The following is a 22,763-nucleotide window of genomic DNA, read 5'->3' on the forward strand; positions in this document are numbered from 1 at the left end:
ATCTTTTATCTTCTCCCGTCATCGACTACAAGTGAACTGAGGTTATTTCCTCAATTTACTCAGTATTTACTACATCTCAGCTACGACTGCTATATAATCTATTACAAGACTGTTAGAGGCAGCAGGCAGGCAGTTAGGCAGCAGGCAGACAGGCATGCAGTTATGCAGACAAGAAGGCAGCAGGGAGACAGGGAGACAGCAGGCAGATAGCAAGGGAGCAAGCAGTTAGGATGCAGGAAGATAGGCAGTTAGGCAGCAGGAACACCGAGAGACAGCAGGCAGTTAGGCAGCAGGCAGGCAGACAGGCATGCAGATAAGCAGGCAGTTAGGCAGCAGGCAGACAGGGAGGCTGCTGGCAGACAGGGAGGCAGCAAGCAGACAGGGAGGCAGCAGGCAGACGGGGGGGGGGGGGCAGCAGGCAGGCAGGAAAGGGAGGATGGAGGGATGCACAAGGGAGGGAGGGAGGTGTGACCTTGATGCGCAGCGAGTTCTTTTGCCTGTATTTGTTTCCTGCACTGTGTGGTGGTGGTGGTGGTGATGGTGATAGTGGTGGTGATGGTGGTGGTGATAATGGTGGTGGTGGTGATAGTGGTGGTGGTGATAGTGGTGGTGGTGGTGATAGTGGTGGTGGTGATAGTGGTGGTGGTGATAGTGGTGGTGGTGGTGGTGATGGTGGTGATAGTGGTGGTGGTGGTGGCGATAGTGGTGGTGGTGGTGATGGTGGTGATAGTGGTGGTGGTGGTGGTCACAGTGGTGGTGGTGGCGATAGTGGTGGTGGTGATAGTGATAGTGGTGGTGGTGGTGGTGATAGTGGTGGTAGTGGTGGTGATGGTGGTGGTGATAATGGTGGTGGTGGTGGTATGGTGGTGGTGGTGGTGGTGGTTATAGTGGTAGTGGTGATAGTGGTGTTGGTGATACTGATGGTTGTGGTGGTGATAGTGGTGGTGGTGGTAGTGGTGGTGATAATGGTGGTGGTGGTTGTGGTGATAATAGTGGTGGTGGTGATAGTGGCGATGATAGTGATGGTGGCGGTGGTGGTGATAGTGGTGGTGGTTGTGGTGGTCATAGTGGTGGTTGTGGTGGTAATAGTCGTAATGGTGGTGGGGAAAAGTGGTAGTGGTGGTGGTGGTGGTGATTAACCAAATCTAACACTTGCTTTATGCGTTATTATACTTCCACAAAAACAGCATCAACTAGAAAACAAACACTGTCTTCTAAAATGATTGTTAAGAAGTAGGAATGGCAAAAGTGCACAGATAGGAGATGAAAAAAGCACATAAACAAGAGAGCATTCAGGATGGGAGGAGATTTGGAGACCTCTACCCATTACTAAATACCACACTTTAGCCACAGACTTGTAGCTGCTGGAATGTACTAATGGGGACAGGTCTCCAAATATCCCATCTTCAATGCTCTCTTGTCTATGTGCTTTTTTCATCTCTTATCCGTGCACTTTTGTCATTCCTGCTTCTTAACAATCATTTTTTAAGGTAATGTTTGTTTTCTAGTACATATATGACTGAGGTATAATGGTGTAAGGCCTCAAAGGTGTGGGTGTTGGGTATGGTGGTGTGGGTGTTGGGTATGGTGGTGTGGGTGTTGGGTATGGTGGTGTGGGTGTTGGGTATGGTGGTGTGGGTGTTGGGTATGGTGGTGTGGGTGTTGGGTATGATGGTGTGGGTGTTGGGTATGGTGGTGTGGGTGTTGGGTATGGTGGTGTGGGTGTTGGGTATGGTGGTGTGGGTGTTGGGTATGGTGGTGTGAGTGTTGGGTATGGTGGTGTGGGTGTTGGGTATGGTGGTGTGGGTGTTGGGTATGGTGGTGTGAGTGTTGGGTATGGTAGTGTGGGTGTTGGGTATGGTGGTGTTGGTGTTGGGTATGGTGGTGTGGGTGTTGGGTATGGTGGTGTGGGTGTTGGGTATGGTGGTGTGGGTGTTGGGTATGGTGGTGTGGGTGTTGGGTATGGTGGTGTGAGTGTTGGGTATGGTGGTGTGGGTGTTGGGTATGGTGGTGTGGGTGTTGGGTATGGTGGTGTGAGTGTTGGGTATGGTGGTGTGGGTGTTGGGTATGGTGGTGTGGGTGTTGGGTATGGTGGTGTGGGTGTTGGATATGGTGATGTGCGTGTGGGTTACGGTAATGTGGTTTAGTGGGGTGTGGTGGGGTAGGTATGGGGTTGGGTGGGATGTGGGTGTGGGTTACGGTAACGTGGTTGGGTGGGGTGTGGTAGGGTAGGTATGGGGTGTTGGGTGGGGTGTGGCGGGGTGGGTATGGAGTTGGGTGGGGTGTGATGGGGTAGCTGTGGGGTTGGGTGTGGTGGGGTACGTATGGGGTTGCGTGGGGTGTTGTGGGGTAGATATTGGGTTGGGTGGGGTGTTGTGGGGTAGATATGGGGTTGGGTGGGGTGTGGTCGGTATACCTACTCCTGTCTCTCTCACTTCCTCACAACTCCCTCACTGTCTATTGTACTATCACGAACAAAAGTCCGTTCCCCCAGCCAGCCACTGTGTGAATCAGAAACACCTGAGGATTGAACAACGAAGCAGCTGAAAGAAGTGCCATTTTCACCCAACAGATGGCGCACAGAAATGTTTATGTAGGGAGGTTGGGAGAGGGAGGTGCGACGAGAGGATGTTTGTATCTGCGTGTAGATAACGTAGCTTTATCACCGGATGTTGATAAGGTTACGAGTGTGAGAGCGATGGATTACAACACGAACGATAAATAATGTTCGGTGACAATATATGTATGCGGGGTGTATGTTGTAGCAACAGCAGTAGTTATTATGATTACTAGCAAAATACTGAAATCACACGTGTTAAGTGTTACAGCAGAGGCATATGATACTTCTTACTCATATACACCATTTGTTATATTATTTTAAAGGTCGATAAACGGCCAGCATTCAGACAGCCTGTTGTACCAAACAAAGTTCACTTTGTCCATTGTATTGCTGCACAGGCGTATCCCAGGCATCGTGTGAGGCAAGTAATTCCAGTTCTTCGCCTGGACGGTAATGAATAATACCTCCTGGGGATTTGCTATATAGTTTAGATACCCCAGAAACATGAATAAAAACGTATCATGTCTGTTCCATATTTTATATATAAATAAATAAATGAATATATATATATATAAATAAATGAATATATATATATATATATAGAGAGAGAGAGAGAGAGAGAGAGAGAGAGAGAGAGAGATGACATTGGTATTTCACCACGTGAAATATTTTTAACGAGATATTACTGACACAAGTTTGGGTTACGATATTTACTGTGTATAATACAGTGTCTAATTAAATGGATTAGCTGTCCTAATAAACCAGTGATCATCGAGTCCAGTGCAGTCGTTGTTCGGCCTGTGGTCTATAATCCGCACCGTTTTTTCCTTTGTCTTTGCTATATATTTTATTCAGGAATTATCGTGCTGCTTCATGTTCAGATTAGCTTATCATTCTGGCTCATATGTATTTGTTTTTCACAAGTAGGTAATACATTTTGACATTAGGTTAAATTTCTTCATATATATCTGTCATTAACTTGTGGCTTACGAAGCGGGCAGACAGAGGCGGGCAGAGATGCATCCAGACAGGCTGGCATCAGGCAGACAGGAAAGGGAGGAGTGATAGTGGTAATGGTGGTGGTGGTGATAGTAGTAGTGTTGGTGGTAGTGGTGATGGTGGTAGTGGTGATGGTAATAGTGGTAATGGTGGTGGTCGTGGTGACTGGCAGAGGTGGTGGTGGTGATAGTGGTAGAGGTGGTGATAGTGTTAGTTGTGGTGGTGATTGTAGTAGTGGTGGTGGTGATAGTGGTAGAGGTGGTGATAGTGTTAGTTGTGGTGGTGATTGTAGTAGTGGTGGTGGTGATAGTGTTACTGGTGATGGTGATAAAGGTAGTATTGGTGGTGGTGGTGGTGATAGTGGTACTGGTGATGGTGATAAAGATAGTATTGGTGGTGGTGGTGGTGGTGCTAGTGGTACTGGTGACGGTGATAAAGGTAGTGGTGGTAGTGGTGGTGGTGATAGTGGTGGTGGTGGTGATAGTGTAGTGGTGGTGGTGACTGGTAGTGGTGGTGGTGATAGTGGTAGTGGTGGTGGTGTTGATGGTAGTGGTGGTGGTGATAGTGGTAGTGGTGGTGGTGATAGTGGTAGTGGTGGTGGTGATGGTTGTAGTGGTGGTGGTGATAGTGGTGGTGGTGGTGTTAATGGTAGTGGTGGTGGTGACAGTGGTAGTGGTGGTGGTGATAGTGGTAGTGGTGGTGGTGTTAATGGTAGTGGTGGTAGTGATAGTCGTAATGGTGTTGGTTATAGTGGTAGTGGTAGTGGTGATAGTGGTGGTGGTGGTGATAGTGGTAGTGGTGATGGTGTTAATGGTAGTGGTGGTGGTGATAGTGGTAGTGGTGGTGGTGTTAATAGTAGTGGTGGTGGAGATAGTCGTAGTGGTGGTGGTTATAGTGGTAGTGGTGATAGTGGTGGTGGTGGTGATTGTGGGGATGGTGATGGTGGTAGTGGTGATAGTGGTGGTGGTGGTGATTGTGGGGATGGTGATGGTGGTAGTGGTGGTGATGGTGATAGTGGTACTGGTGGTGGTTGTGGTGGTGGTGATAGTGGCAGTGGTGGTGGCGATAGCAGCAGTGGTGGTAGTGATAGTGTTAGTAGTGGTGGTGATAGTGGTAGCGGCGGTTTTGATAGTGGTAGTGGTGGTGGTGATAGTGATAGTGGTGGTAGTGATAGTGTTAATGATGGTGGTGATAGTGATAGTGGTGTTTGTGATAGTGGTAGTGGTGGTGGTGATAGTGATAGTGGTGGTAGTGATAGTGTTAATGATGGTGGTGATAGTGGTAGTGGTGTTTGTGATAGTGGTAGTGGTGGAGGTGGTGATGATAATGGTAGTGGTGTTTGTGATAGTGATAGTGGTGGTGGTGATAGTGGTAGTGGTGGTGGTGGTGGTGATAGTGGTAGTGGTGGTTGTGGTCGTGGTGGTGGTGGTTGTGGTCTTGGTGGTGGTTGTGGTCGTTGTGGTGGTTGTGTTAGTTGTAGTGCTGGTGGTGATAGTGGTAGTGGTGGTGGTGATAGTCGTGGTGGTAATAGTGGTAGTGGTGGTGGTGATAGTGGTAGTTGTGGTGGTAGTGGTGGTGGTAATAGTGGTAGTGGTGACATGATAAGGTATTGCTGATGAATGTTGTCATGAATGCAAGCAGGTATACATATATGACTGAGGAATAATGGTACAAGGCCTCAAAGGTGTGGGTGTTGGGTATGGTGATGTGAGTGTTGGGTATGGTGGTGTGGGTGTTGGGTATGGTGGTGTGGGTGTTGGGTATGGTGGTGTGGGTGTTGGGTATGGTGGTGTGGGTGTTGGGTATGGTGGTATGGGTGTTGGGTATGGTGGTATGGGTGTTGGGTATGGTGGTGTGGGTGTTGGGTATGGTGGTGTGGGTGTTTGGTATGGTGGTGTGGGTGTTGGGTATGGTGGTGTGGGTGTTGGGTATGGTGGTGTGGGTGTTGGGTATAGTGATGTGGGTGTTGGGTATGGTGATGTGGGTGTTGGGTATGGTGATGTGGGTGTTGGGTATGGTGGTATGGGTGTTGGGTATGGTGGTGTGAGTGTTGGGTATGGTGGTATGGGTGTTGTGTATGGTGATGTGGGTGTTGGGTATGGTGGTGTGGGTGTTGGGTATGGTGGTGTGGGTGTTGGGTATGGTGGTGTGGGTGTTGGGTATGGTGGTGTGGGTGTTGTGTATGGTGGTGTGGGTGTTGTGTATGGTGGTGTGGGTGTTGTGTATGGTGGTGTGGGTGTTGGGTATGGTGGTGTGGGTGTTGGGTATGGTGGTATGGGTGTTGGGTATGGTGATGTGAGTGTTGGGTATGGTGGTATGGGTATTGTGTATGGTGATGTGGGTGTTGTGTATGGTGGTGTGGGTGTTGGGTATGGTGGTGTGAGTGTTGGGTATGGTGGTATGGGTGTTGGGTATGGTGATGTGGGTGTTGGGTATGGTGGTGTGGGTGTTGGGTATGGTGGTGTGGGTGTTGGGTATGGTGGTGTGGGTGTTGGGTATGGGTGTGTGTGTTGGGTATGGTGGTGTGGGTGTTGGGTATACTAGTGTGGGTGTTGGGTATGAGTGTGGGTGTTGGGTATGGTGGTGTGGGTGTTGGGTATGGTGGTGTGGGTGTTGGGTATGGTGGTGTGGGTGTTGGGTATGCTAGTGTGGGTGTTGGGTATGGTGGTGTGGGTGTTGGGTATGGTGGTGTTGGTGTTGGGTATGGTGGTGTGGGTGTTGGGTATGGTGGTGTGGGTTTTGGGTATGGAGGTGTGGGTGTTGGGTATGCTAGTGTGGGTGTTGGGTATGGCAGTGTGGGTGTTGGGTATGGTGGTGTTGGGTATGGTGGTGTGGGTGTTGGGTATGGTGGTGTGGGTGTTGGGTATCGTGGTTTCGGTGTGGGGTTGGGTGGGGTGTGGTGGGGTAAGTATGGGGTTGGGTGGGATGTGGTGGGGTAGGTTTGGGGTTGGGTGGGGTGTGGTGGGGTAGGTATGGGGTTGGTTGGGGTGTGGTGGGGTAGGTATGGGGTTGGTTGGGGTGTGGTGGGGTAGGTATGGGGTTGGATGGGGTGTTGTGGGGTAGCTATGGGGTTGGTTGGGGTGTGGTGGGGTAGCTATGGGGTTGGTTGGGGTGTGGTGGGGTAGGTATGGGGTTGGGCCGGGTGTGTGGGGGGTATAGTTCAATATTACTATAGTCACTAGTGGTACACAGTCCTACTGCTTGTTTCTCTGTACTCAGTATGTGCTTTGTTCTGTACATGTACTATCGTCTAGTACAGTGCCCTACGGGTAAAACTGCAAAAACTGTGATGTGATGTACTATACTGTAATTTTTATAGTGTGTACTCTTGTGCTTTGTGGTGTTGGCTGGTGTAGTACAATGTGCTATGTAACAACTGATCCAGCATTTACACGGGATATATTAGAATATATTACTAGGCTAGTGTAGTTCAATGTGCTATGTAACAACTGATCCAGCATTTACACGTGAGATATTAGAATACATTAGTACACCAAAACACACAGTGAAGGAACACAGAAGACCCAACACCCAACACAAATCAACACAACACCACATCATGGCACAAGACCACACCACAACACAACACACCTCACCACACCATGCCACAAGACCACACCACAACACAACACACCATGCCACAAGACCACACCATGCCACAAGACCACACCACAACACACCACACCATGCCACAAGACCACACCACAATACAACACACCATGCCACAAGACCACACCACAACACCACACACCATGCCACAAGACCACACCACATCACACCACACCATGCCACAAGACCACACCGCAAAACACCACACCATGCCACAAGACCACACCACAATACAACACAACATACCATGCCACAAGACCACACCACAATACAACACAACACACCATGCCACAAGACCACACCACAACACAACACACCATGCCACAAGACCACACCACAACACAACACAACACAACACACCATGCCACAAGACCACACCACAACACACCACACCATGCCACAAGACCACACCACAATACAACACACCATGCCACAAGACCACACCACACCACAACACACCACACCATGCCACAAGACCACACCACAATACAACACAACACACCATGCCACAAGACCACACCACACCATGCCACAAGACCACACCACAACACAACACACTATGCCACAAGACCACACCACAATACACCACACCATGCCACAAGACCACACCACAATACACCACACCATGCCACAAGACCACACCACAATACACCACACCATGCCACAAGACCACACCACACCATGCCACAAGACCACACCACACCATGCCACAAGACCACACCACAACACACCACACCATGCCACAAGACCACACCACAATACAACACATCATGCCACAAGACCACACCACAATACACCACACCATGCCACAAGACCACACCACACCACGCCACACCATGCCACAAGACCACACCACACCACGCCACACCATGCCACAAGACCACACCACAACACGACACACCATGCCACAAGACCACACCACAATACAACACACCATGCCACAAGACCACACCACAATACAACACACCATGCCACAAGACCGCACCACAACACAACACACCATGCCACAAGACCACACCAGCTTGTGGAAGCTGGTCTGAGGTGGGCGAGGGGGGAGAGATGACAGTATTTGTGTATGGTATCGTTTGCTGGGTGTTGTTTTGATGTTCCTTGGTGTGGGTGGATGTGCTGCCATGTAATATAGTGGATGTTGTGGGTTTGTGGAGGCTGCAGCAAGAAACTGGAGTCCTCAAAGTCAAGGATCACCTAGACATGAGAATCACCCAGACTGCATTGCACACAATCACCTACGTCAGCAACACAACATACACTCTTTGAGAGCTCTGTGGGAAAGCCCGGTCTCGGCCACGGCCTTCCTAAGGGACTCGGGGCTGTTCGGCCAGACTGCCTAGGGAACTACTACTACTACTACTACTACTACTACAACTACTACTACTACTACTACACCATACCTGAAGACCAAAAAAGAACACAACACACCTCATGTGTCCACACCAAAGCATACGACACATGTCCACACCACACCATACCACACATACCCACACCACACCATACCACACATGCCCACATTACACCATACCACACATACCCACACCACACCATACCACACATGCCCACACCACACCATACCACACATGCCCACACCACACCACACCACACATGCCCACACCACACCACACCACACATGCCCACACCACACCACACCACACATGCCCACACCACACCATACCACAGCAAAACACACGTCACAACCCACCACACTACACCACAACAAAGTGCAACACAGCACACCACAACACAGCAGAAATTAACACGATCCAACATACTACAACACCACACAGCAAACCACATCACAATGCAGCACAACACACTACACCACAACACACTGCAACACGGCACAAATAAACACAAGACAATACACGTGTTACAACACATCACAACACAGCACACCTCAATACAAATGAACACATTCCCAGACAACGAAGGACTCTGCTAATCAATACATTCCCGTGTGTACATCTGCATACACACACATGTACACACAGGAAGCATGCTGACACACACACACACACACACACACACACACACACACATGCAATATTAACTGGTGTTTGTGTTCAATACAATGCCGTCTGTTTTTACGCATATGTTTTTTTTAAATGATATTATTGAAAAAAAAAAAAAAAGACCAAAAAATCGTGGTAGGTTATATTATCTTTGCTTACCTCGTACACACTCAGCTGCTGCCCTGTATCCACCAAAACCCTGTGATTGCAACCACAATATAATATATTGTGGTTGCAATCACATGGTTATATATTGTGATTGCAATCACAAGGTTATATATTGTGGTTGCAATCAAAGGGTTATATTATAACCCTGTGATTGCAACCACAGTATATAACCATGTGATTGCAACCACAATATATAGCCATGTGATTGCAACCACAATATATAACCTTGTGATTGCAAGCACAATATATAACCATGTGATTGCAAGCACAATATATAAGGTGATGGTAGTGAAGGCCTTAATACAGGGATGGAACTTATAATGACTAACTTAAACTAATTGAAGAATTGACACTTGTTATATTTTTCCAGGTCACCAGTCACTACAGAGTCAACAGTGCCACTACTACAAATATGGTGAGTACACTGTTACCCTGCACACACACACACCACAAAGCCAGTCAGGAGACAGGACGTGTGTGCTGGGCAATCCCCAGGTCCTGTCCTCCCCACTTACTGTTTTTAATCAGCCCATACACCACTGACCGGGCTAATGTATGGCCCGGCCTGCACTATATGTGCAGGGAATCTTTCAACAACAACAGTGTTACCCTGCTGACAGTACATGGCTTGTGCTTTGTGTATTTGAGGCAGTGAGAAGCACACACACACACACACACACACACACACACACACACTATGCTGTACTATACAAAGGAGGTTGTCACATTCAGGACTTGTGTACAAAGGTTCTTAATTCATATGTTGTTGGACATACAGTTTGTGGATAAAAAGATCAATATTCACTACTGTACTGTCTCTCACTAGTAATATTAGTGTTACTGTACATGTTACAGTGCAATAGCATATTCTGTTATGGCATGTTCACCATACTGTTATCAGACCACCACTTGTACAGTCGCCCCAAGAAGTGATGACAGAGTTTCAGATTGCTTCAGACACTCTGTACTGCCATGCTTTCCGTGAAAACTTACTGAATTCAAGGTAAAAATTTCTGTACTTCATCACGTTATACCGAAAAGAAAAAAAATAGTATATCACGCTAATAATTATGAGAAAAGAATAACATGAGGCAATGATGTATTAGAAGCTAACCTGTAACATATGTTTTCCCGATTTGAATATGTAATGTATTGCTCGGCGCGTGGTGCACAGCATATCCCCGTGCTCGTGTGTATGTCCCAGGATTTCAAAAACTGATTATCTAGTTTCGAAGGCCAACCTAGGAAAATTCTAGTGAATGCAATACACTACTTGCTTTTCAAATGCAGTGGTGATGACATAGGAACAATAAGGATGTCACAAAAATTATTCTTAGTAAGGATACCCTACCCAAAGCTGCAGCAAGATCTTTTCTGCCTCTTATTCCTTGCCTCCCCTAGCATAATAATAAATGTAATTATATACTACCCTATTGATACAAAATTATTATAGTCGTGGCGTGTGACTCTGAGGATATTATTATCATGCTGTGGCAACCTACCCCTCAACAGTGCATCCAATTTCGTGTATGAGACGCATGTGATTCGTGTATAATATGTTTGTGTATAATAATAATCGTGCATAATAATATGATTTGTGTATAATATGATACGAAATTGGATGCACTTCTGACTGGTAGGTTGCCAGGGTACGGTAATGACAACCTCAGAGTCATGTGCTGCGACTATAGGTGTGACAGATTATATCTTTTTCTCTGACACTAGGCAGTAAAGAGGACTAGAACATGGGCTTACAAACTTGTACAATGCAAAAGTGCATACTTGTTCCATCTTTTAAATCTAGAATACTTTTCTTTTTAAATAAACTGCTGTGTCTTGTCTAACTGAAAATACTGAGTTGGAAGTGTGGAACTCACTGCTGTTTTTATTGCATTTTATTACTCTTGCCCGTTGTTCAGGCACCGAGGATATTACAGACTATGAAACAATTTGCATCCTCCATGGAGCTCAGACTCTCAGCAAATTGGCAAGGTTCTTTTATATTTCATTAAGTGATAGTTTTCAAGCTCATACTAAGTCTTCCACAGAGTTTTCTTAGTGGAAAAGTGGCCAAATGCGATGTAATAGCTGCATGTCTGTCAGTAAAAGTTGTCTTCATTTGTGCTTGTTGATCGAGCCATTTAACATCGCCTACTAACTTACTCCGCATTCCCACTTTCTGTCGTCATCCATGGAGACAACAAAAACGGAAATAAATAACTTTTAACTATTCACCAGTAGTCTAACGGTAAATATCTCGTAAATAAAAATAACAGATCTTCATTGTTTATTGAAGGCCTTTTCTTTTCAGTCTTACGATACCAGAAATAATTGCTTACTACCACAGTAGACTTAAACTCTGCAACTTATTCCTGACTGTCCTTGAGCGATAGTTCTGAAATTTCAGTTAGTTCCATTTAGGATTTCTTATTATCGTAACTAACAAACTGTTTCCTACAATTCTGAAATGCATAAGCACTTTGTCATTTACTTATTGTTATGCCACGTACTCAGAGATCAACTTTCTCTCTGAGTATGTGGGTCCAATATTGGGTTCTTTCTAAGACCCAGAGCATGCAACCAATGGAACAGGACTTAAAACCACAAAGAATACAGTGACTTGACACAATACAATGTGATAGATTACCCACACTATATGAAGTATAAGCATCTGAGTCTGGGACTAGTGGCCCCCAGGTGTGGGAGGTGTCTCGTCAGGTGTGCACTCTCTGAAGGGGCGTGGTACCACTATTTTACTCTTGATCGTCGGGTGAGGGCTGCTGGGAGGTGTTGAGGGAGGCCTTTCACTGGAGGGACCTCCGTCAGTGTGTCGGCCCTCAGGGCTGGGGCCGAACAGGCCAAGTAGGCATGCTTCCTTGCACCTGCCCTTCGTGGGGGACAGTTTGCCGGCTTGTCTAGGGAGGTCTTAGCAGGGAGTTCTGGGGGCGTCCCTCTGCATCTGGTGTCTGCGGTCTCACCTTCGTCGGAAGTCCGACAGGGGCTGCTTGAGGTCTCTCCTCCTTCGGGAGTCCGACATTGACTGGTGACTTAGGGGTGCTGGTTGTAATGAGTGTACCCCAAGACTCACTATAAGGCCACTCCAGACCTCTCCCAGCAGTGACTCTGCTGGGGAGCCTGCTCTGCCCCCTGTGGTGCAGGGAGAGTGAGAGGGACGTCCCGTTCGGCCTCTGGAGGAGTGAGGCGAGCAAGGGGCGTGACCCGCTCATCCTCTGGAGGAGTGAGGCTAGCAAGAGTCGTGACCCTCTGTAGGTGCCGAAGGTTCAGCAGATGAGGCCTGCATAGTGAGTGGGGCCTCCCCGACAGGCACAGTGGGCACCGCCTCGATTCTGCTAGGCACTGAGACTGCAGGCGAGAGAAGCGTGGTGGGCATCTCCGCAGTCCTGCTCAGGGCAGGGGCTGCAGGTGAGGGAAACTCGGTGGGCGTCCTTTCCCCGACGAGCACAGTGGACGTCGTCACAGTCCTACAGAAAGCAGTAGGTGGAGGGAGCACGGTGGGCGTTTTTCACCCGACAAACACAGTGGGCATCGTCGTAGTTCTACTTACGGAGCCTGCTGGCATACAGATCCTGCCCCGATTCCGTTGAGTGCTGGTCCAGGTGGAGGGTAATGCAGCAGGGTGATGTACCTCTAGTCGATTCCGTTGTGGGGAAGAGGGGTGCGTGGTGATTGGGGACGTATGTCCATCTTGTCCTGATCTCATGTTCTCTTCTCATGCCTCTATATGGTCTCCCCTTGGTACTACCCGATACTTCCGGTGTTGCTGTTTGCTGATGATACAGTATTGTTGAGTGAAGATGAATGGGAGTTGCAAGGTTTGGTGAATGAATTTGGGACAGTGTGTAGGAGGAGGAAGCTGAAAGTTAATGTAAACAAAAGTAAAGTTATGGTGTTTGAGAGGAATGAAGTCACAGAGTGTGCAGTGAGGTTGGATGGTGAGGATATGGAGAATGTGAGTGCATTCAAGTACTTGGGTAGTGTGATGAGTAAGGATGGAACTTTGGGGGATGAAGTAAGTGAAAGGGTACAGCAGGGAAGGAAGGTTGTTGGCACACTGAAAGCTGTGATGAGAAATAGGGAGGTGAGTATGGAAGTTAAGAAGTCACTGCATGATGGTATTGTGATCCCTACCCTGACGTATGGAAGCGAGGCGTGGACCTTGCAAGAGGGGAACAAGTCAAGAGTGAGAGCAGTGGAAATGAGTTACTTGAGAGGAGCATGTGGAGTGACATGGAGGGACAGGTTGACGAATGTAGAAGTGAAGGAACGTTGTGGGGTAGATGTGGATGTGGTTGAAAAGATTAGGAGAAATACACTGAGGTGGTTTGGACATGTGGAGAGGATGGAGAATGAAAGACTGACTAAGAGGGTGTATGTAGGTGAGGTGGAGGGAGGGAGAGGGAGGGGTAGACCGAGGATGAGGTGGAGGGATGGAGTTGAGAGGTATATGAGGGAGGGGGGGGTGAGTTGGGGGGAGGGGAGTCAAATGGTGGATGACAGAGTGACTTGGAGGCGTTTTGTCTGCGGCCACCCTTTGCGGGATTAGGGCGTCGGGCTATAGATAGATAGATAGTTTTCTATTACAATTTTACATAATAGGTGTCATCTTGCAAAGATATAAGAGGAGTATTATCCATTATCACTGACTGAAACCTTCTGGATACTCCACTGTCACTTCTTAGGCCGACTGTACAGTATGGACGTCAGTTATATAAAGCTCATTTTATTGCTTTCTTTCTTAGTGTCAGTGAGTTATGAATATTAAAATTGCCTTTTAGGTTGTAAGGTCAGCAATGTTCATCATGTGCTACATGTAAGCAATCAATGTTATTGTTGTTGCACAGGACAATCCTGAGGAGTGCAATGTGTGCTGCATCACCTATGATGAGAGTGAGCGTCGGCCACGCACTCTGCCATGTGGCCACACCTTTTGTTCGTCCTGCATCTTACAACTGACCACATCCAACCAGCTGACCTGCCCTGACTGCCGTGCCAGCCACCCCGCCACCTCCCTGGATAATTTCCCAGTAAGCTATGCAATGGAGGCTTTTGTCAAAAAGTTTAAGAATGTACAGCTGGTACAGACAGCAGGAGCAGCTGGTGAAACGCCAAGTGTAAAACCTGCAGCAGAAAAACAAATGCCAGTCAAAACAAAAGGTGGCACAACCCAGAAGAGGCCCAGCGGGATGAGCAAGAAGCTTTGGTCCCTGCTGGGGGAGCACGAGAGCAGCATGAGGAGCCAGCTTACAGGCTTCCAAAACACTCAGTCCCAGCTGGAACAGTACTGGACCTGGCTGACCGACCAGAATGAACAAAACCTCCAGCTGTTAAAAAAGGTGGAGGAATTCACACACAACGTGGCCACATTTGTGAAGCTGATAGAGGAGGAGGTGGCCAGAGTGATGGCCATGAAGCAAGAAGGAGAGGAAGGAGTGAAGCAGCTGGAGGCCAGACTGGAGTGTCTGCAGAATGCCAACACAGCACAGGAGGCCTTCACGGCCATTAACCACGCTGACCAGTGCAGTGTGGAGGTTGAAGACTGGAGGCAGAAGTGCCAAAAACAGTTCCCTGATGATAACATTGTCACTACCAGCATAAAGGTAGGCAGCCACTCCCTTCTACTTGTACCACCAGGCTTCTGTAATAACATGAGCACACTTACACTGACATATATACTTGTGATGTGTGAAGTGTACAGTACTATCGCCGACACTTATGGCTGGTACAGTCAACATTGTCAGTCTTCTCTTTCCTAAGTGTGAATCCCGTGCAGCTCGACTCAGTTTCTTCGAATCATTTACTGGTGAGAGGGCGGGACATGTCTGGTGCAAGTGTAGGGGGTGGCGGTGTTGGGGGTGGGTGGGAACGTGACTGAGTAAATGTGGTATCAGTGTAATACAGATGTGGCACAAGTGTATTTGTTAAAAACGTAGGTTTACGATGTGAATGAGCTAAAACAACCTCTTTTTAGTGGTAACGACACTTGAGTTAGGGATTCCACATATATCTCAGAATGCTACCACAAGCTGTGTGTTGAGGTTAACACATACAGGAATTGTCATTTAGCGGCAGTGCTAGAAGTCTGATAAATGGTAACAGTTGGAAGTGGTGGCATGTTACATAGGTCTGACAGGTTAATAATCGGGGAAACTAATTACAGTTTGAACGAACAAGCGGCAAAAGATATTGCCGTAGCATCTGCCTTTATAACAGATAACCCATAAAGAACAGCTACAGTGTATTGTGCATAATATGACCATACCCACAATAATATGAGTTTTTTCAAGTGTGTCAGATATGTTAAATTACACAATGCATAGGAAATACTGCAGATATCCATTCCTTGATGGTTCCATAATTTTCGAGTTAGATAATTATAATGTTAATGGGGTTATCATATTACGAGCACACATCGTAAGATATCTGTTCCTTTAACTTATCTGTATTCATGTAATCTTCACCATGCGAGTCTCTATCGCAGATTGTGGTAGTGACAGCTGGCAATTTGTAACACTACAAGCACAAAGTAAAGGCATACAGTAGTATGGAAACGACAACACAAATTTTGTCATTTATATTCATTCAGTATAAATGTCCAGCCATCCTTTGTTCTACAGTATAACCTCCTGGAGACTATGGGTCTTGTTGGAATCTTTCGTAGTCATAGGGCAAGTATAAACCAAACTGTTTAGACCTGGATAGAACCAACAGCTCCTCGTTCAAGCACTCCTTAGGCCTTGTGCCAACTGCCAGTATAAGTCTGCCTGCAGGGGTCAACCTCCAAACCATCCATCAGGCGATTGTCACCCTCAAACTTGGTGCCATTAAGTCTCGCCTCTCAGTGAGACCAGGTGTATACCGAGGTGTTGTCCAGACACCAAGAAGCATTCCTGCACCATTCACAGTTCAGGATTCACAATGAACAGACAGGAAAAGCAAGTACCCCTGCAAGGGCAGATCGCTGGTCTGCGGAAAGGAGGCTCGAGTATTTGGGCCATCGCCAGTCAGTTAGGCATATCCCCAGCAACTGTAACAAAATGGATCAAGAGGTGGGAGGAGACAGGAGATCTTACTAACCAGGGTAAAAAAGCCTAACTATGGAAGATGTGGTCAGTAGTTACTTTTCTTGCCATACGTGTATGTCGAACGTGTCTGATGTGACTCTGTTTGATAATGTTTTTGCTTACATTATTATTTATACTGTCTAGTGTTATAAATTGTACATTAACCCGTAATACAGCGTCAGCGATGTATGACATACTTTTGACCTACAAAAATGCAAACCAGCATCAACGACGTTATACTAACCCTGTTGTATAGGTAACAGGACACCAATTTAGTGTGACGGATCATCTCCCTTGCAATCCTCCCTCACACCACAGTCCACCAACATTCTCCGCCTACCCCAACCCTCCTACCTACCCCTGTTCCCCAACTCCTCCCTCTAACACCGCTCCTATGAGCATGTAAAATAGTTGTTTCTACGTATTCTCTTTAAAATATTTCCTCAGCCAGGACACCGCGCTCCCGTGTAATGACACCTGTACAGGATGAGCGCATTATACAAGCAGCTGAGGAAACCCCCATAACGAACGCTGTGGCACTTCGGAACAGACTCCAACTGGATGTGTCTGTCAGTACAGTCTGGAGGCGGCTTCATAAGGCCGGAATACATCACCGGGTTCCTGCCAAAAAAGTTACCCACTGAAGCGCACCGTGCTGCCAGGCTTAACTTTGCACGTCACTATGTGGACCAAGGCCTAAACTTCTGGTCCAGGTGGTGGTCTCAGATGAGAAAACCTTCCGATCTTGCCATCTCGGAAATGTACACGTGTGGAGGAAAAACAACACCTGGTGATGTTTAATAACTGAACTGTTGCAGAAACAATAATATTAAAGTATTTGAACATGATAATTCACACACACACACACACACACACACACAAGATAAGGGTCACTTTTTAATCTTATGTGGTATATAAGTTCGTTTAATCAGTAATTAATAACAAAGATAAATGAGAAAGACCACGGTTCACTTTCCAATGCTAATGTGGTACATAAGTTGGTTAAATCACTAATTACTAACAGTGATAAATGTAAAGGTCCTGGTGTTGGTGGGTGTTCTGAATTATTATAATAGTCTTCCTTTAGTAATTCTAGACTCCTAAACGTCTCCGCAACAACTTCCCACAATATAGAGTTGTTACCCACGGATCACCTTCCTTTGATTTCCAAAGAGACTGGAGTGAAAGCAGTGTAGGCTACAATTTCCAATTATAGATTATTTTGTATTAATTTCTAATACAAACACGGTATCCCTCTAATATTATGGAATGTTTGTTCTTGCCAGCGATGAGCGAAACAATGTTTAAGAAGAGACGAGAAGTGGGCACGTGACATGCAATGTGTGGGGTTATATTTCCATCCAGGGCGTAGGAGATGTAGTGAAGATGTAGGGACGATTCAGTGCGCAAAAATATAGTCAAATACCGCAGGATTTCTTTCTACCTTCCTACGAGAGAAAAAATTTCCCCTTCTCTCCTGGAGCAGTCATCTTGTCCAAGATGGTTGTCCTGTACACACAGCAGGAGCAGTTAGGAATGGTTTAGTAGTCAAGAAAACCTGCAACTCCTACACTGGGCGAGTCAGGGTTGTGACTGTAACCCAATGGAATATATCTGGGGAACCCTGGTTAACACATGGCAACCAGGACCAGAGAAAACGGCAGACCAGCTGACGGCCCACATTATGACTCAGTGGGAAATATTCCAAGGGAAGCCACACCTCGTAAGGAATGAGGTGGCCAGCATGCCCGATAGGCTTCGGGAGGTTGTGGAGAAGCAAGGTGGCTGGACTCATTACTGAGGGATATGTCTGTGTAAAATAATATACTAAGATGTATTAACAGTGATATTATATTCCCTTAATTAATGTTGCATTATGTTCTCTTGCCTAACCAACTGTCAATATCACCGTGAGTAATACACTCGTGCCAATGACGTTAGCCCTTCAAGGTCTACTAAGAACTAGGGTATATTATACTGGCAAACACCGTAGGGGTTACAAAGATAAGATACAGAAATCTAAAGTATGTGCCGTATCAGATAGTGCTGTTGGCTAAAGACAAATAATCATGTCTGATTATAAATGCCATAGCAATGGAAAGATTAACAATTATTCATGAACAAGCAAATATAGGATACTGCGGAATAAAAGTCAGTTCAGATCTCATGGTAAACATTATACTTATCTACGTCAAAAGTTAAGCAATCATCAAGGATTCAGTAATTGCAGCCTTTTTTTAAGCAATGTCGAACACACTTGAAAAAACTCATATTATTGTGGGTATGGTCATATTATGCACAATACACTGTAGCTGTTCTTTATGGGTTATCTGTTATAAAGTCAGATGCTACGGCAATACCTTTTGCCGCTTGTTCGTTCAAACTGTAATTAGTTTCCCCGATTATTAACCTGTCAGACCTATGTAACATGCCACCACTTCCAACTGTTACCATTTATCAGACTTCTAGCACTGCTACTAAATGACAATTCCTGTATGTGTTAACCTCAACACACAGCTTGTGGTAGCATTCTGAGATATATGTGGAATCCCTAACTCAGTGCCGTTACCACTAAAAATGAGGTTGTTTTAGCTCATTCACATCGTAAACCTACGTTTTTAACAAATACACTTGTGTCACATCTGTATTACACTGATGCCACATTTACTCAGTCACGTTCCCCACCCATCCCCACCCACCCCACCCCCAACCCCGCCACTCCCTACACTTGCACCAGACATCTCCCGGCGACTCTCCCTCTCACTAGTAAAATTAACGATTCGGAGGAACTGAGTCGAGCTGCACGGGATTCACACCAAGGAAAAAGAGGATTGACAATGCTGGTTGTACCAGCCATAAGTGTCTGCGATAGTACATTAGCACATAGTTGGCAGAGCCTCCAGCACTAATGTTTGTGTTAGTATGGACAGGTGCGTGAGGCCATCAGGACGGCCCTGGATGCACTGGCAGCGGAGACTGATGCCACACACACCCCCGGCCTTCCACCACACCCAGACCCTGCCTCCACCATCATGGACAAGATCAACACCATCACAAAGATGCCACAGCAAATAACAGTAAGTTACCCGCTACTGTCTCGTGCTTCCCCACCAGTATTGCCTCTAAGTATTAATATATTGCCAGTTTCCATAAGAATGCACTGTTAGTGTCCCATGTAGAGGCAGTGGCTCAATCGGTAGAGAGGTAGCCTGCAGTCCTACCAGACCCAGGTTCAAATCCCCCTGGAGGAGGGAACGGTTTAAGGATTTGAATTTCATAAAACAGACTTTACTGATCTACCAGAAGACCCCCCGACATGTCTTAAAAATACCCCAGCTAATACCAATACACCAGTCCTGCATGAGACAGCCCTAGCATGTATTCAATATGGACGATGGATGTTGGCGCTGAAGTGGTGACATGTAGAGGTGTATGGCATGAAGGAGGACTACTGAGCCTTGAGAGCAGGCTGTGAAGCCTATGCCCAGAGTCGGACACATTTTAAAAAAAAATATGGATGCTGTTTATATATACTGATGTATGGTACTGCCCACAGGTTGAGAACCTCCTGGAGATGAGTCAGCGCATCAAGACGCTGGTGGAGGATGGCCTGGTATTTGCTGTCCAAGAAGACCAAGGTGGCATCCGGTCCTCCAGGATAACCCTAGAAAATTGCCCGATATACATGCACTGCCTCCAGGATCAGCCGCCACCCTCCCATGCCCACACACTGCAGGTAACTCCACCACTGTGACATGTACCATCAACTCTCACCTGTCTGAGTCTTACCCCATATCTCCCACATATGCAATGATTTTTATCTCGCCTGTGTTATACTGTGCCCAGCTGCATGTTTCCTATGCACGTCAAACCACTGACTCACTCCCTCATCATCGCTTTTATACTCCATTCAACTTTTCTTCTCCAGCGTTTATGTCATCACCAAACTCTTCTTCCTTAATGCATTTCACCTTCGTTTTATGTTGCACAACAGCCTGTTTGTTCTTCAGCATCAGTAGACTTGAAATGCTACAGTGTTTGCAGTGTTTACGTAAAATCCTGTTTGTTCTTCAGCAATAATAAACTTGAAATGCTTCAGTGTGTGCAGTGTTTACATAACATCCTGTTTGTTCTTCAGCAACAGTAAACTTGAAATGCTTCAGTGTTTATATAACATCCTGTTTGTTCTTCAGCATCAGTAGACTTGAAATGCTTCAGTGTTTGCAGTGTTTACGTAAAATCCTGTTTGTTCTTCAGCAATAATAAACTTGAAATGCTTCAGTATGTGCAGTGTTTACATAACATCCTGTTTGTTCTTCAGCAACAGTAAACTTGAAATGCTTCAGTGTTTATATAACATCCTGTTTGTTCTTCAGCATCAGTAGGCTTGAAATGCTTCAGTGTTTGCAGTGTTTATCACTGAGTTTCATCACAATAGTTTGTAATGGCAGTGTCATTCTGTAGTTCAAAGCAGTTATTGGTTGTGACCTCATTCACATTATTTATACAGTCATGCCCCATTCATCCGGATGTCCACCATCTTTACTATTCATAACCCAGACGCTGTTATCTGGCTGTATTAAACCATTATATGTACAGTTGGCCAAGATGAAAGTGCACCAAATATGCTGGTGTGTGGCGATATCTGGCAGCTGCTCCGTAGTAAACACTCGTATTTTTTCAATGGATTACTCAGAACCTACAACCTTTGTAAGGATGCACGTGATTGGCTGAAGCGTTAAGTATCGGAACAAATATATCGACCCTTGTTTATTATAAAATATTACCTACATGGCAAGAAGTAATGTATACAGATAATGTCTAAGTACTAAATAAGCAAGATGCAATTGCAGTTACAGTATGAATAACATTTAGGAATGAGTACCGGTTAACTTAAATGTAAGCATTCAGAATAGTGTTTCAGAGGTTAGTTTCGAATGATTTTGACTTTTGAAGCAGCGGAACCTGTCCGAGGCACATTAGGCGTTTTTTGTAGCACCTCGGAAAGTGATAAGGGTTTGGGTTTCCGCTGTTGGAGTTATAGAACGCTAAGCAATAGCACAGCCAGACGAACGAGCACTGTAAGCCCTGGAAGAACTGTCGTACATATTTAGTCTGCAAGGAAATGAGATGACAACTTTTTCATAATGACATGTTATGCTCCTAAGATAAACGTAGGAGCATTACTTACAATTTTCGTTCCATTCTGAAGCAGATATTAAGGCCAGTAGAAACCATTTACTCTCCTATTCTTTTCAAGTAAGCCCAAACTCGCAGTGGATTTGTAAACTTGTTTCAATGGCTGCAGTTCCTGCGGTAAGACGTATGATAAACTGGAAAATTTTGGGATCCAAGCACATTTCACGGTTTGGAAATGCATCTATATCCCTCAAAAAAGACATAACATGAAAATACTTATGAGTGACTGAGACGTTACGTAAGAATTTTGTAATTTTGTACTTTCGTTGGAACGAAGCCAAAACCACAGTCAATTCATTGGACGCGTCGGCCATTTTGAGGCTGGAGGTGCGAGCTGGTGCGAGACGGAACATTTAAATTGATTGATTTTCGTAATAAAGTACATTGTTAGAATTCCTTATTGTCATATAGTCATTAACATGATTATTTGTTATGCATTATAATATAAAAAATGAATAGTTATCTTCTGGTATTGCGAATTAAACACCATGCTAAACTCCCTAACTGGCTACATTCCGCTACACAACACGCTGATTGGTAGTTTGGGTATGCACCACTGCAGAGGCAAACGCCTCGGTAAGGAGTTTGACTTTTCCAACAGCGGAATCTCAAACCCTTTGACTTTCCGAGGTGCTACAAAAACGCCTATTGTCTACTGTAGTTGGTGTTGGTATCTATCGAGATGCAAAATTTCCTTACGAAATGGGCTAATATGAGAGGTTAGGCAGTTACACACTCTCAGGAATTCTTCAGTGTAATATATATGTGATATAAGATTGGCCATTCCAGTTCAATGACACTAGCAATGAAAATTTTGTAAATCTTTTATGCAAGTCGTATGATATGCCTTCAGTACGATGTCATTTATAATTAATTCACTTTGGTTACAGAAAATTAATTTTAACTAAGAGAGAATAATTGCCTGCTCAGCTAATGAAACTACCTTAACTATTCCCCCTACTATCATGCTTCAACCGAATACGTGATGCAGTTTAAGTACTTCATTGCAAATTGGTACTAACAACAGCGAGTGTCCACACTATGAATCTGGTAGCCCGCTACTTGTAGAGCTCCACCGTGAGTAGTGGCTCTCAACCTCGGGTAAATTACCCCCAGCGC

At 45.9% G+C, this 22,763-nt stretch overlaps 1 protein-coding gene across 1 annotated transcript in view; it reads left to right on the forward strand.

Annotated features, from left to right (window-relative positions):
* Nucleotides 1–22,763, forward strand: part of LOC145394540 (uncharacterized) — a 91,315-nt gene that overhangs the window by 12,661 nt on the left and 55,891 nt on the right. Inside the window, exons 2-6 of the mRNA XM_080268375.1 lie at nt 9,734–9,778; nt 12,634–12,875; nt 14,226–14,981; nt 19,367–19,522; nt 20,002–20,043. Of these exons, the coding sequence (XP_080124501.1) occupies nt 9,734–9,778; nt 12,634–12,875; nt 14,226–14,981; nt 19,367–19,522; nt 20,002–20,043 (1,241 nt within the window). The remainder of the gene's footprint in view (nt 1–9,733; nt 9,779–12,633; nt 12,876–14,225; nt 14,982–19,366; nt 19,523–20,001; nt 20,044–22,763) is intronic.

The sequence above is a fragment of the Coenobita brevimanus genome, chromosome 27, assembly GCF_032717465.1.
Source record: "Coenobita brevimanus isolate Jiangsu-jjx chromosome 27, ASM3271746v2, whole genome shotgun sequence".
Taxonomy (NCBI): Eukaryota; Metazoa; Arthropoda; class Malacostraca; order Decapoda; family Coenobitidae; genus Coenobita; species Coenobita brevimanus.